This window comes from Mauremys mutica, chromosome 1 (genome assembly GCF_020497125.1).
Source record: "Mauremys mutica isolate MM-2020 ecotype Southern chromosome 1, ASM2049712v1, whole genome shotgun sequence".
NCBI lineage: Eukaryota > Metazoa > Chordata > Testudines > Geoemydidae > Mauremys > Mauremys mutica.
In genome coordinates this window covers 367,585,912-367,601,398 of record NC_059072.1, presented here as the reverse complement: position 1 = coordinate 367,601,398, position 15,487 = coordinate 367,585,912, and the positions used below count along the sequence as shown (strand labels likewise).

The following is a 15,487-nucleotide window of genomic DNA, read 5'->3' as shown; positions in this document are numbered from 1 at the left end:
AGACCAGAGACATAACGATAGAGATGGTTGATACAATCAACTGTGAATTAATAGGGTTGCCACCATCTGGGTTTTACCCATACACTCTTCTGTGTCCGGGTGCCATTTAGGGTTGCCCGGTACTCGGTTTTCAACAGAAAAGTTTGGTCAAAAAGGGGACTTTGGTTTGGTGTTTGGTTACTATAGGGCAGGGGTCGGCAACCTACGGCACGCGTGCTGAAGGTGGCACGCTAGCTGATTTTTCATGGCACGTGGGGCGGGCTGAGCTGCTCAGCCCACCGCCACTCTGGGGTTCCCACTGCTGGCCCCTTGCCAGCCGGGGTCCCCGCAGCCCCACTCCCCTTGCTTCCGGTTGGAGTTCCAGCGCAGGCCCCCTGCCAGACAGGGTCCAGCTTCCGGCCCTGCTCAGCCCTACCAGCCGCCAGCTCCACTCACCTCAGCTGCTGATCTGGGGTTCCAGCCGCTGACCTCTTGCCAGCCGGTTATCAGCTGATAACTCAGAAGCCTGTGTGCAGCTTAAAGTATCTAAATACGCGCCACCAGACATTGGAAAACTCAGCAAGGGAAGGCAAGGGCAAGGATCACACGAAACTGATAAGATCTGCATTTTAATTTAATTTTAATTTTAAATAAAGCTTCTGAAACATTTTGAAAACCTTGTTTACTTTACATATAAAAGTAGTTTGGTTATATATTACAGGCTTATATAGAGAGACCTTCTAAAAAACATTCAAATGAATTGCCGGCACGCGAGGCCTTTAATTAGCGTGTGTGCATGAAGACTCGGCACACGGCTGCTGAAAGGCTGCTGAGCCCTGCTATAGGGCATTAACTCATGGCTGCCCCTGCTCAGCCAACAAGCAGGCTCCTTGTCATGCTGTAGCAACTCCCGTCCCAGACCCAGAACTGAGGGAATCCAGGTCAGTGGAGGAAGATGGAGATAAAAGAATGTGTGATGTGGGAGGGGAGGACAGAAGTGAGAAACAGGGCTGGAATCTTGGGGCAAGATCTGGGGAAGAGGGCTGGGCCTACAGGGTTGGTGCGGAGCAGGGGCTGTCTCTTGTGGGAAGAAGCGGGGCAGAGGTGAGGCCTCGGGGATTGAGTTATCACCAATTAGAAAGATGTCAACCCTATGAGTTAATGAGTTGTGCACAGATGGATTCCCCAGTTTGTCATTCTGGCATGGCACAGTAAAGGTAGGAAAGGGTTTAATGTTGTTGTTTTTTTGACAGTCCAGTAGCTGATTCAGGGAAGAGGGTCCAGCACTATGTTACCAGACAGCTCTGCACGGAGCTTGGTCTGAGAGCCAGGGCACCAGGAGAAAACTTTAGCTCCTTTATGCGTAAAGAGCCGGAGCAGCCTGCCCCGGATCTGTTTGGTCCTCATCCCATAGATGATGGGATTTAGCATGGGTGGCACCAATAGGTACACGTTGGCAAAGAGAACGTGGAAATGCAGGGCCACATTGAAACCAAAACGGTATGCGAGGGAGGAGAAGATAGTTGGGATGTAAAAGGCTAAGATGGCACAGAGATGGGAGCTGCAAGTTCCAAAGGTCTTGAGCCGGGCGTCCTTTGTGGGGAGGCTGAAGATGGCTCTGAGGATCTGGGTATAGGACACGGCGATAAAAATCACATCCGTACCTGTCACAAAAGATGCCACAAAGAGGCCGTAATAACTACTGATGCTGATGTCCGCACAGGCCAGCTTCACCACATATATATGCTCACAGTGCGTGTGGGGGATCATGTTGGTTCTGCAATATGGCCATTGCTTCACCAGGAAGGGATAGGGCAGTGCGAGTATGCAGCCACGCAGCACCACGGCCAGGCCAATCTTGGCCACCACAGAGTTTGTCAGAATGGTGAAATGTCTCAGGGGATCACAGATGGCCACATAACGATCCAAAGCCATGGCCACAAATATCCCAGATTCCATCACTGAGAAGCCATGAATGAAGTACAACTGGATGAGGCAGGCACTGAAATCGATCTCCCTGGAATTGAACCAGAAGATGCTCAGCATTTTGGGCAGGATGGACGTAAACAGGACCAGGTCAGTGATGGCCAGCATGCAGAGGAAATAGTACATGGGCCCATGGAGGCTCGGCTCCCTCTTCACAATGAAAAGGATAGTGAGGTTCCCCAAGATGGCTATGATATACATGGTACAGAAGGGGATGGAGATCCAGACATGGGCCATCTCGAGGCCAGGAATGCCCAGCAGGATGAAGGTGGAGGGGTTGGTGAAGTCGGTTGTGTTGGAATCAGACATGGAGTAGGGGAGATGCTGTCCAACGCTGAGGTTGAACGGTGTCTCCTTCATGTATTGTACCTTCCCCTGACTCTCCGAATGTGCCCAGGGCTGGTCTCAGTACAAATGCCTGGATGGAGAGACAATGTGAATATGAGACACTACATGCACTACTGAAGGCTGATCTCATGGGTGAAGCAGATTGGTGGGTAGTAATACACTGAAAAATTACATTTTCATTATTCAGACAAATTAATTATGAAGCATTGACCCTACTAAAGCCAATTCCATATTTTATTGCGTTCCATGCTTCACCCAGGCTAGAGAATGGTAACAGCTAATTTAGAGCCCATCATATTATATGTTTATTTGAGATTATGCCTTCCAGTGTGAATTACTTTACATTTATCAACATTGATTTTCATCTGCCATTTTTTTGCCAAGTCACCCAGTTTTGAGAGATGCTTTTATAGCTCTTCACAGTCTGCCTGGGTCCTACCTATCTTTAGTAATTTTGTATCCTTTGAAAATTAGCCCCCTTACTGTTTACTCCTTTTTCCAGATCATTCATGAATATGTTGAATAGGACTGGTCCCAGAACAGCCCCACTATTCACCTTTCTCTATTTTGAAAACTGACCATTCATACTTACCCTTTGTTTCCTGTCTTTTAACCACTTACCAATCCATGAGAGCCCCTTCCCTCTTATCCCGTGACAGCTTACTTTGCTTAAGAGCCTTTGGTGAGAAACCTTGTCAAAGGCTTTCTGAAAATCTAAGTACACTATATCTACTGGATCCCCTATGTCCACATGCTCGTTGACCCACTTGAAGAATACTAATAGATTGGTGAGGCATGATCTCCTTTTACTGAAACCATGTTGATTCTTCCTCAACAAATTATATTAATCTATATGGCTATAGAGGTTCTAGAAAAAAGCCACAACAACGATTGGAGACTGGAGAAAATGCTCAAGAGAGGGAGAGAGACTTAAAATATGTCATCTATTTATCTTATCAAAAACAGAATTATGCGGGGAGAAAACTGTGGCTAATAACAGGCTCTGCTTTCTAGTTTAGAAAGGCAGAGCAAGGCCCAGTCATTGGAGCTGAAACCAGACAAATTCCAGTTGGAAATAAGGGCCAAATTTTTAGTACTGAGAGTGATTAAAAAATTGGACAAACTGCAAAGGGATGTGGTGGATTGTCCAACTCCCCATGTCTGCAAACCCAGACTGGAATCCTTAATGGAAGATCTGTTTAAGGATTTGTCTACACTTAAAATGCTGCTGTAGAGCTTCAGTGTAGACACTTTTTACACCGACGGCAGGGGTTCTCCCTTCAGCATAGATAATCCACCTCTCCAAGAGGTGGTAGCTAGGTAGATGGAAGTATACTTGACCTCAATCTGTCTACACCGGAGTTAGATTGATATAGCTACATCTCTCAGGGGTGTGAATTTTTTTTGCTGTTGCAAAAGAAGCAGATGCAGTTTTGAGTTCTATTAACATAGGCATACCATGATAGTTCTGGCAGGTGAAACTATCACTCTATTTGGTGCTGGTTAGTCCTCGGCTGGAGTATTGTGACTAGTTTGGGTCACTAATGTCTAGGAAGGATGTAGAGAAACTGGAAAGGATTTAGAGACAAGACACAAAAATGATCAAAGGAATGGAATAGAAGTCATATGAGGAAGTTGAAGGAACTGGATATGTTTAGTCTGGAAAAGATTAGATTGAGGGTGGACATGACAGTGGTCATCAGATACTTGAAAGGCTGTAATAAACATATGGAGAAAAGTTGTTTTCTCCTGCCACAAAAGTAAGGACTAGAGACAAGGGGTTTAACACTCAGCCCTACAGATTTAGGTGAAAACTCAGGAGAAACTTTTGTAACTGTAAGAACTGGAAGACAGTGGAACAGACGCCTCAGTAGGTCATGGAAGCTCCTTCACTGTAGGTTTTCCAAAGGAGGCTGGATAGTCATCTGCCTGGAATGGTTTAGATGCAACAAATCCTGAATCTTTACAGGGATTAGGCTAACTGTCCCTTGCAGTCCCTTTTCATCCTGTGGGTCTATGATTGTATGAAATAATATCATTGTGCACACCAGGCTTTAGTCAAACACAAATTATGGAGCTCAAGATAGGAGTAACTGTATAAAATGTAATGGCCTGATTTATCCAGGAATTCAGACTGGATGATCTAATGGTCTTTTCTAACCTGAAACTCTATGAATATATCCATAAAGAAAGTAGAAGCAGCATTTATATTTACTGTGTCTCATAACAGACGAACAAGGGAATATTCAGTTACACTGAAAGCCTGAACACACAACACTGATAAAAGAAAATTGTTTTCATAATACATATTTGGCCTGGGGAACTCCTTGACACAGACATATTGGAGCAAAGCACTTAGCTGAATGGGGTTCACAAATGGATGAGCCATTGTAGGTGGTACTGGTGGCATCACCTTTAGGTAAGGCTGTCTGACACCTTCCATTAGGACACCTCATTTTCAGTTTCTTATAAGTCTGCTTCCGACTGATTTTTTTTTTAATTTCAGACAATACAGTTCAACTGGCTTCTGAAATGTAATTGGGAGAAAACATGCCTTGCCCATGTTGAAAAATTCTTATACTTGTGCCAGAGAGGAGCCCTATCACCTCCATGTTTTCCAGCAGATAAAAGTCAGGTAACCACCCCAACCCCCTGACCCCATTAAGAGATAGAGCCCTGAGATGCAAGTGGAGGTAGTGATAGTCTCTGTTTCTCACTCTAAGGGGAGTTTTGCCTCAGTGGGGTCTGAACAAACAACGGGACACAGCTTCAGAATTTAGTCTTGTATTGTACATCTACTAACACCTTTTATCCTGAGCGATCCATTCTGCAAATGAAATGCAGCCACCTCACGGCTCAAAGCTATCTGCTGGAGTGGACAGGGGTGTACAGTATAGAGTGACATTTTGCTCCATGTTAGCAGAGCAAACTCCTCACTGTCACAAGGGCCTTGGGATGTTTAATGGCGTGTGGTGAGGACCAAAGACCTATTTTCTAGCCCATCACTCACGTATTGCCCTGGGTCTTCAAGCAGGTGAGCTCCTCAGCAAGAGACGGGTACCTATAAATTTTGAGATGGAAGTGTCTTCCCTGGTAATCCTCCTCAGGTAGCTGTGTCCCACACTTCTTTCACCCCAGCATCTGCAGCAGCATCCCACGCTGAGAGCCGACACAGGAGTGTGCTCCATTTATAATATAGCTCAGGGCAATCCCAGAGAGGTTACCTCAGATTCTAGCATGGAACTGGTATCTGGATGTAAACAGGCTGCAGACAAGCCTGTCTGCGCCTCTTTGCTTTTTTATCCAGCTTTAGGAGTAAACAGTAATTAAGGGACGACCTTCCCAGAGGATGATGAGATCTCTTAGGCTCCACACGAGTCAGAGAGCAATTAGCTGCTCTGTGCATTTGTGTATATTTAAAAGTTATAGTTGGTTAGTAAGAAAACTAGGGACAATTACTACATCTCCATAGGGTCTGTTACCCTGTAAATGCCCAGGATGGATGGAAAGATAGTAGACAGATAGATCAGGAGACAGATGACATAGGGGAGACCGAACACTTTCTGCAGGCACATGGTGCTGTTGCTAATCAGAGATCAGTAATTCTCATCAGTAACTGTCTTCACACTGTGCAGCACCTTTCATTTAAGGATTTTGAAAACACCTATCAAAGGAAATTCACTATGAACATATCCCCATTATATGGATAGGTAAACTGAGGCATGTGGTGAGATGAGTGGTCCAGGCTCTTACAGGGATAAGGGATAGCTCAGTGGTTTGAGCCTTCACCTGCTAAACCCAGGGTTGTGAGTTCAATCCTTTAGGGAGCCACTTAGGGATCTGGGGCAAAAAAAATTGGTCCTGTGAGTAAAGGCAGGGGGCTGGACTTGATGACCTTTCAAGATCCTTTCCAGTTCTAGGAGACTGGTATATCTCCTTTTATTACAGAGGTGGGATTCAGAGGAAACACTGGAAGAGGGATCCTGAGCCTTCGCCATCCTCTCAAGTTTTCAGAACTAACTGGAGTTTGTGAGCTCCTCACTCCTGTGAGGTGTGAACTCCAAGACTCCACTTCTGCTCCCTCTCAGAAACCTGCCAAGGTATCACAGTCACTGGGGTCACTTTGGGGGAACAGACTTAGTAAAAGCAACACCAACACAATGTTGCTGTGGATAGAGCCAGGGGCTTGTTCTGGGGACAGAGGCCTTCCCCTCCCCCAGAGCTCCCATGGAAGAGTGATGCCCTGTAGGCAGGACAGAGAGTGGACTAATGTTTGCATTGGATTAGTTTGAACCTCTTGGATTAGTTAGAACCTCTTGGTTCGTTTCCCCCTAGTCTCTCAAAGGTGGAATTGAAATTGAATGTTCCAGACTGTGTCAGACTTTCCAGGACTGCCCCAACTGGAATCACTTGGATTCCCACAGCTGAATTCTCTGCCTGCTCCTCGAGGGAATGAGAGTGAATGAATTCTCCTATCCAAGCCAAACAGTGGCAGCATTTCCACCTATATTCAAGTTACTAACACTCTGTATCTGGCAAAAATGGTCTTCCCTTCATCTGTAGTTAAAAACAAAAGGGGTGGCAGGGGGCTAGGCCCTGATTTGGCTGGATTATTTTGTTTATTAACTATCATCTTTATTTGTATTGTGGAAGCTCCAGAGGCTCTGCTGCAGTTAAGGGCCCTTTGTGCTGGGCCCTTTACAAATGCAGGAGAAACAGCCCCTGCTCCAAGAAACTCACAAATCAAATTAAGATGATGATAATCAAATGGAAGGGGTCAACAAGCATGTGGACAAGGGGGATCCAATGGACATAGTGTACTTAGATTTCCAGAAAGCCTCTGGCAAGGTCCCTCACCAAAAGCTCTTACATAAATTAAGCTGTCATGGGATAAAAGGGAAGGTCCTTTCATGCACTGAGAACTGGTTAAAAGACAAGGAACAAAGGGTAGGAATAAATGGTAAATTTTCAAAATGGAGAGGGGTAAATAGTGGTGTTCCCCAAGGGTCAGTCCTAGGACCAATCCTATTCAACTTATTAAAAAATGATCTGGAGAAAGGGGTAAACAGAGAGGTGCCAAAGTTTGCAGATGAAACTAAACTGCTCAAGATAGTTAAGACCAAAGCAGACTGTGAAGAACTTCAAAAAGACCTCACAAAACTAGGGATTAGTGCAACTAAATGGCAAATGAAATTTAATGTGGCTAAATGTAAAGTAATGCACAGTGGAAAAAAAATAACCCCAACTATACATACAATATGATGGGGGCTAATTTAGCTACAACGAATCAGGAAAAAGATCTTGGAGTCATCGTGGATAGTTCTCTGAAGATGCCCACACAGTGTGCAGAGGCGGTCAAAAAAGCAAACAGGATGTTAGGAATCATTAAAAAGGGGATAGAGAATAAGAGTGAGAATATAGTATTGCCCTTATATATATCTATGGTATGCCCACATCTCGAATACTGTCTACAGATGTGGTCTCCTCACCTCAAAAAAGATATACTGGCACTAGAAAAGGTTCAGAGAAGGGCAACTAAAATGATTAGGGGTTTGAATGGGTCCCATGTGAGGAGAGATTAAAGAGGCTAGGAAAGGAGGAGACTAAGGGGAGATATGATAGAGGTATATAAAATCATGAGTGGTGTGGAGAAAGCGAATAAGGAAAAGTTATTTACTTGTTCCCATAATACAAGAACTAGGGGTCACCAAATGAAATTAATGGGCAGCAGGTTTAAAACAAATAAAAGGAAGTTCTTCTTCATGCAGCGCACAGTCAACCTGTGGAACTCCTTGCCTGAGGAGGTTGTGAAGGCTAGGACTATAACAGTGTTTAAAAGAGAACTAGATAAATTCATGGAGGTTAAGTCCATTAATGGCTATTAGCCTGGATGGGTAAGGAAGGGTGAGCCTAATCTATGAACAGACTGGCTCTGGAAGTGGCCACAGTATGACCGTTCTTATGTTCTTAAGATAGGACACAGCTATTGTGTGTCTCAAACCAGAAAGAGGGAAAGTGGGGAAGTAGGGGAGTAAAAGCATGAAGAATAGGTTGTTACATAGGCTGTTGGGTGGGTGTAAGAGAGGTAAAATGCACAGCACGGCCCTTTCTGTTAAAAGTATGTGCTGGGCCTTTAAGAACAGAGGATATGTTCAGGGGAACTGTATTGGGCCTAGTGAGAACAGATCCCAGCAAATCGAGAGAAGTGATTATTCCCCACTCTTCAGCACTGGTGAGGCCACACGTCTCAGGCTCTAGGTGGCAGGGCCCTTTTCCCAGCGTCAATCTCACTTAACAGGGTTACGATTCCCCTCCAATGATGGCCTGCAAGGTGATTTGTCTGGGGGCACCAGCCTGCTCCGGTCCCTCTGCCCAGGTCTCCCTTGCTCTCCCCAGCTGTACACTGAACCCAGCTCCAGACTGCTCCAGCCCTGACCCCAAAAGTCAGGGCTCGGCCTCCAGCTGCCTGGGCTGCTTCTCTGGCCCCTCTGGTTAGGGCTTCAGCAGCTCTGCTCCCAGCTCAGCTCTCTGGGCTGCTTCTCTGGGTCTGGCCGGCGTGTCTCTGCTCTCAGCTCTGCCCAGGCCCCTGCTGTCTCCTTAGCTCAACCCCGCTCTGGCTCAGGCAGTCCCAGCTCACACAGAGGGTGGGAGCCTCCTGATCCCCAGACTTCCTCATTGGCCTGCCCACCCTGTCAATCAGCTGGCCCTGTAAAAGGCCAGTGAGCCAGGAGCTGGCAGAGACTCTTTCTAGCTTTGAGGGGGAAGGGCCTGGCTGCAGGGAGCTGAGAAGGTACCTGGAGTGGAGCAGGGCTGGGGGAAGGCCAAGGGAGCTGGGAAGCTCTGGCCTGGAAACCCCCCAGGCTGCAGCCTAGTGGCAGGCCAATTAGGTCCTGGGGTTGCAGGGGGCAGCCCACGGGTAGGCAGAGACAGCAGATCCAACCCTCACTTGCCTATGATGAGTGGCTTTTACACTGCAGTCTGCCCCAGTGAGCGAGGGCAAAATGGTGACTGGCAGTAGCCCATGACTGAGGCAAGGTGGGGACAGAGGGTTGGCAGTTCCCCTGGGTGGGGAGACCCTGAGACTGTGGGGGTATTGCCAGGGGAAGCCCCCCAAAGACAAGGGGCACTGGGTCTGTTAGCGATAGGGGGGCTGGTGGCAGTGGGACACCGGCCTGCAGAGGGCGCTGCAGAGGCTGGAAACGCTAATTCCCTGAGACGACCAGCAGGCGGTGCTGCGGGGGTAAGTGCTGCACCTTCACAGCATAGCATGCATTCCTATAGAGGCAATATGATATTTTTGTCCTAATTTATGTATACTCTTTCTGTGTGAAATATTGAATATTGGCCATGGACTTTTATCAAACACATGTGTTGTGTTCCTGGGTAACACCCATCTGGTAGATAAGGCCACAGAGATATGTGTTGATGGACCATCAATGACACTTACCTCACACAATGGGTCACAGAAGAAATACACCTCTCTAAGAATATGATCAATGGCTGTTCACGGCTGTCAGCGAAGCATGTAAGGACACGTGATATGCTCGTGTGACTCTGGACTCTAATGTGGGACAATAATTTTCCAGGCATGTGGACTGCGTGCTTTGTTTGGGACTGTAAAATTCCATGCAAGAGCAGAAGATATGGAAAGACCCCTGAGACATCTCCATCTTGTCTTTATTTCTCTGGACTGGGTTTCTAAAGAGGAAGCTCTGAACAAGGATTTTCAGACAGACTTTTGCAAGCTGCCAGTTTATTCCATCACTGCTATGACCCTGATCTATGAACACTGAAAAATCCCTTGTATGTATCCCATTTATTAACCATTTTTATCTCTTCTTCTTTTCTTTTATTATTTAATCTTGTGTTTAGTTACTAATGGATTGGCAATAGTGTGATTATTGGGTAAGATCTGTGACATATATTGGCTTGTCCAAGTGGCTGATCTCTTGAGAATAGAAGGACTCTAAATGTGCTGAAATTGGTTTTCACTTGCTGCTCATCCGGGTGTCCAGTGTTCGAGTGGTGAGCCAAGGCCTGGGATGCCTAAGGGGACTGTATTTTTGCTTCCAGTTAACCCGTGCGGTGAGACAGAAGTTTACATTTGTTACTGGCTTGGTATAATCTAGTGATAGAATAACCACCCTTCTGTGGTGAGTCTGCCCTATTTCTCAGCTCTTTGTCCTGAATTTGGCATCCTCTGCTTTGTCGCACGGAGACACGGTGCCACATGGAAACCACAGATAGGTGCTTTACAGAGTATTACTCACTACTTCATGAGGTATCCCCCTTTTACAGCTGGGAAAACTGAGACAGAAGAAGGGGATGTGTCTTGAGCCAGGAACATCGCCCATGAGTCCCTAGCTGCCAAACCATTGCTTAGTGTCTCTCAGACCTGTCTTTTATGGTCCATGCAGCAGCACAGAGGTGTGATGTTCTCTCTCCCTTTATTTCTCTAGTGAGGGAATTTCCCCTGATTTCCATAGGGCTGCACCCACTTACACCAGCTGAGGATTTGGCTCAAGTCAATGAGCTAGAGACAAAGCATCAGCAGACACCAGTGAGCTGGGAGCAAAGAGTCCCAGCTCTGTCATGGATTCGCTGGGTGACCTTGTCACTGGCTGACCAGAGTCACTTCCTAACTCTGAACCACAAACTCTACATGCATTAAATGAAGATTATTATTAATTATTCATAGTGTGCATCTTTTTCCTGCATTAAATTGAGATGATTATTTATTATTTCTAGTGTGCTGGTACCAAAAGGCCCTAATCAGGGCTGTAGAATCACACACTGCACTGATTTGATACCCCGCAGGGAACAACTGGGCTCTATGCATTATGTAGAATTCCAGCCAGTGTGTGGTCCCTGGTAAACAAGCAAGACAAGGCAGAAGACCGAACTGTGTGGAAACCTTTGTGGATGTAGTTTTCAGTTGTTTCTTTAATAAATTCCTCCTGTTTAACAAGGACTGTAACTTCACTGATCACTACACACAAATAGACTCATTGCATCTAATAAAACATCTGCCCACAAGCAGATGGGGTGAAAAGCGTTAAGAGATGGCTCTAAAATGTTACAGGGTGTGGTGGAATGTAATATATGAGCATACACTGGAATTTCTCCTGGCTCTTCTTTCAAAGCAAGGTCAAGCAACTGGTTGGGAGGGGCAAGGGAATATGGGGGGAAAGTATAAAACACTAAAACGCCAAAGAAATGCCTGTCCATCACCATAGCCCAACCTCACTCCTCATCCCTCCCATGAGATACAAAAGAGGTGGGACAACAACACTCGACTGACGACCCTCGAGACGGGAACATGACAATAAGCTGTAAGGGGTTGGACGGAGGGCGTGCATTGATGGTATATCTGGAGCCTGCTAAGAAGGAGGAGGAGGAGATGGGAAATGGGATTAAGGAATGGGGATACAGGTGAGGCTTTGCAGCATCAGAGCTGGGAAGGGGGGCATGCGATAAAGAGTCTGAGGCATCAGAACTGGGAGCGGAACCCTGGGGAACAGACTTTGCCGGCGTGTAGAGCTGTGGATATGTGTGCTTGGAACTAACCCCAATAAACATCACCTTGCCTGCACTGCAGATTTCTGCTTTCTGTCTGCGCGACAAGAACCAGGGGATGGGGGGAAGGGAAAGCCCTTTAACAAAGAGCCATCCCAGTTCATGGCCATAGCAATGGTGGTGGGGTTCAGGATTCCTGGTTCCTATTTTCAGCTCCGGCCCCAACTCATTATGTGATCTTGAGTAAATCAATTTATTGCTGCTGTCATAACTATAAAGGGAAGGGTAACAGCCCTCCTGTGTGCAATACTAGAAAATCCCTCCTGGCCAGAGACACCAAAATCCTCTTACCTGTAAAGGGTTAAGAAGCTCAGGTAACCTGGCTGGCACCTGACCCTAAGGACCAATAAGGGGACAAGATACTTTCAAATCTCGGTGGGGGGAGGCTTTTGTTTGTGCTCTTTGTTTTGGGGGTTGTTCGCCCTTGGGACTAAGCGGGACCAGACATCAATCCAGGCTCTCCAAATCTTCCTGCACAAGTCTCTCATATTTCAAACTTGTAAGTAACAGCCAGGCAAGGCGTGTTAGTTTATCTTTGTTTCCTCGACTTGTAAATGTTCCTTTTACTAGAGGGTTTACCTCTGTTTGCTGTAACTGTGACCCTAAGGCTAGAGGGGGTTCCTCTGGGCTCTTTGAATCTGATTACCCTGTAAAGTTACTTTCCATCCTGATTTTACAGAGATGATTTTTACCTTTCTTTCTTTAATTAAAAGCCTTCTCTTTAAGAACCTGATTGATTTTTCCTTGTTTTACGATCCAAGGGGGTTGGATCTGGACTCACCGGGAATTAGTGGGGCGGGGGAAGAAGGGCCAATGGTTAATTTCTCCTTGTTTTAAGATCCAACGATTTGGATCGGTGTTCACCGGGAACTTGGTGGAGAAGGCTCTCAAGGCTACTCAGGGAAGGGTTATAGTAATGGGGAGGGAGATATTCAGGGTGGGAGGTAGACAGAGTTTCCCAAATGACTCATAAATAATTTGTGTGCTGGCAGCAAAGCCAGATCTAAGCTGGTAATTAAGCGTAGAGGTTCTCATGCAGGTCCCCACATCTGTACTCTAGAGTTCAGAGTGGGGAAGGAACCTTGACAGCTGCGTGGCTCAGTCCATCCATTGCATGGGGATAACGCTGCCTAGCAGACAAGCTAAAGAACTGTTAGATGAAGTGATCAAAAGCAACATGAGGAGCATATGTTTGACTCAGGTTCACTGTTCAGCTTCAGTGCCTGGGCAGTGGGTGCCCTGTAGTTCCAGATAAGATTCCATGTACGTGTGTGAATAGCCGGCTAATGGCAGCTGTGCTGTTTATCTCCCTCCCTGTGAGCTACTGCAGCCACCCCAGCCTCTGCCCAGCACCCTGCCTTCCCAGCAATGCAGGGGCTGATCCTTCTGCCTCTATCAGCTGTTGTCCTCCTACATTCACACATGATCCCTCACCCTGCCCCCAAGGCCTGGCTCAGGGCAAAGGGCACCCAGCCTGTTCCCATTGCAGGGACTCTGCCTGCTACACGTCCCCAGCTGGGAGGAACAAAGGGGAATTGAAAGCTAAAGAAATAAGCCAAACAGGCTTCCACCTTCCCTCAGGACTCGGTAGCTGAGCTTTAGGGCCCACAAACTGTATGATGCACAGCCTCATCCACCTGCTTCCTAACTCTTTGGGGGGAGGGATAGCTCAGTGGTCCCTTCCAACCTTGATATTCTACGATTCTATACCCAAGCCTCATCTGCTTTTGTATGGCTTCCCTCTCTGCTCCTGATTGCCCAGTCACCATGTCCTTGCTGCACTCACTGCAGGCTCCTTCTCAGGCTGCAGCAGCTCCTGTCCAAACCTGGAGCAGAGGGAGGGAGCCCCAATGGAGTGGTGGGGGAGAGAGGTGGAGACGATTCAGAGAGTGACAGGGTGGTGAGAGAAGGGAGCAACAGGGATGGGGCCTTGGGAAAGAGCTAGAGGAGAAGGCAGGGCCTTAGCAGTCCAGTTACCAGAAGTTACTAGATGTTTTTAAGGCCCAGCTTGACAAAGCCCTGGCTGGGATGGTTTAGTTGGGAATTGGTCCTGCTTTGAGCAGGAGGTTGGACTAGATACCTCCTGAGGTCCCTTCCAACCCTGAGATTCTATGATTCTATGAATTTGAAAGATAGTAACCCTCTGAGTTAAGGAGTTATACACAGACCAATTCCCTGGTTTGTCACGCTGACATAGCTCAGTAAAACTGTCTAGAAGATGACTCAGGAAAGAGAGCCCAGCCCCTTGTTACCAACCAGCTCTGCAGGGAGCTTGATCTGAAAGCCAGAGCACAATGATAAAATATTTAAGTCCATTTATGAGTAAAAAGCCAAAGCAGCCTGTCCCGGATCTGTTTTGTCCTCACCCCGTAGATGATGGGATTTAGCATGGGGGGCACCAGTAGGTAAACATTGGCAATCAGAGCATGGAAATGCAGGGGTACATTCTGACCAAACCGATGTGTGAGGAAGGAGAAGAGACGTGGAATATGAAAGGCTAAGATGACACAGAGATGGGAGCTGCAGGTCTCAAAAGTCTTGAGCCGGGCGTCCTTTGTGGGGAGACTGAATATGACCCTTAGGATCTGAGTATATGACATAACAATAAAAAATATATCCAAAAAAGTCACAGACAATGCCACAAAGAGGCTGTAGTAACTACTGACGCGGATGTCGGCACAGGCCAACTTCACCACGGCCATGTGCTCGCAGTGCGTATGGAGAATGATGTTGGTTCTGCAATATGGCCACCGCCTCGCCAGGAAGGGATAGGGCAGTATGAGCATGCTGCCACGCAGCACCACGGCCAGGCCTATCTTGACCACCACGTGGTTTGTCAGGATGGTGAAATGTCTCAGGGGGTCGCAGATGGCCACGTAACGATCCAAAGCCATGGCCACGAGTATCCCAGACTCCATCACTGAGAAGCCATGAAGGAAGTACATCTGGGTGAAGCAGGCACTGAAATCAATCTCCCTGGAATTGAACCAGAAGATGCTCAGTGTTTTGGGCACGGTGGCTGTGGACAGGACCAGGTCGGTGACAGCCAGCATGCAGAGAAAATAGTACATGGGCACATGGAGGCTCGGCTCCCTCTTCACGATGAACAGGATGGTGAAGTTCCCCAAAACAGCTATGGTATACATGGTGCAGAAGGGGATGGAGATCCAGAGATGGACCATCTCCAGGCCAGGAATGCCCTGCAGAATGAGGGTGGAGGGATTGGTGAAGTTGGTTGTGTTGGAATCTGACATGGAGGAGGTGAGGAGGTGTTAAACTCTGCGGGAGAACGGTGTCTCCTTCACCTGCAGTAGAATGGTATCTCCTCCCCTGACTTCTTCTATGTGCCCAGGCTCTAGGGTGATGGTTGCAGTACAAATACCTGGATGGAGAGACAATGTAAATATGAGACACTGCATGCACTTTTGGTGGATGTTCTCATGGGTGAAGCAGATTGTTCACTCTTTATGCATTGAAAAATAACATTTATTATTCAAAAAATGAATTATGAGCAACTGACCCTTCTAATGCTAATTCCATATCTGCATCAATAATTCCTACATATCGTGGTCTGGTAAACCTTAATAGGCACCAGCAG

The 15,487-nt window shown here is 46.9% G+C and overlaps 2 protein-coding genes across 2 annotated transcripts; both read right to left on the bottom strand.

Moving 5' to 3' along the window:
* Window positions 1–1,245: 1,245 nt before the first annotated feature.
* Window positions 1,246–2,274, bottom strand: LOC123362763 (olfactory receptor 52R1-like). The gene has a single exon (XM_045003250.1). It carries the CDS (start codon window positions 2,272–2,274, stop codon window positions 1,246–1,248), a length of 1,029 nt encoding a protein of 342 aa, XP_044859185.1.
* An 11,921-nt stretch (window positions 2,275–14,195) lies between these two features.
* Window positions 14,196–15,146, bottom strand: LOC123362759 (olfactory receptor 52R1-like). The gene has a single exon (XM_045003235.1). The coding sequence runs from the start codon at window positions 15,141–15,143 to the stop codon at window positions 14,196–14,198; it is 948 nt and encodes a 315-aa protein (XP_044859170.1). The 5' UTR covers window positions 15,144–15,146.
* Between the last annotated feature and the right edge of the window lie 341 nt (window positions 15,147–15,487).

Bases quoted from the DNA above. Each gene is read 5' to 3' on its own strand.
- LOC123362763 (XM_045003250.1), bottom strand. From the start codon at position 2,274: ATGTCTGATTCCAACACAACCGACTTCACCAACCCCTCCACCTTCATC.
- LOC123362759 (XM_045003235.1), bottom strand. From the start codon at position 15,143: ATGTCAGATTCCAACACAACCAACTTCACCAATCCCTCCACCCTCATT.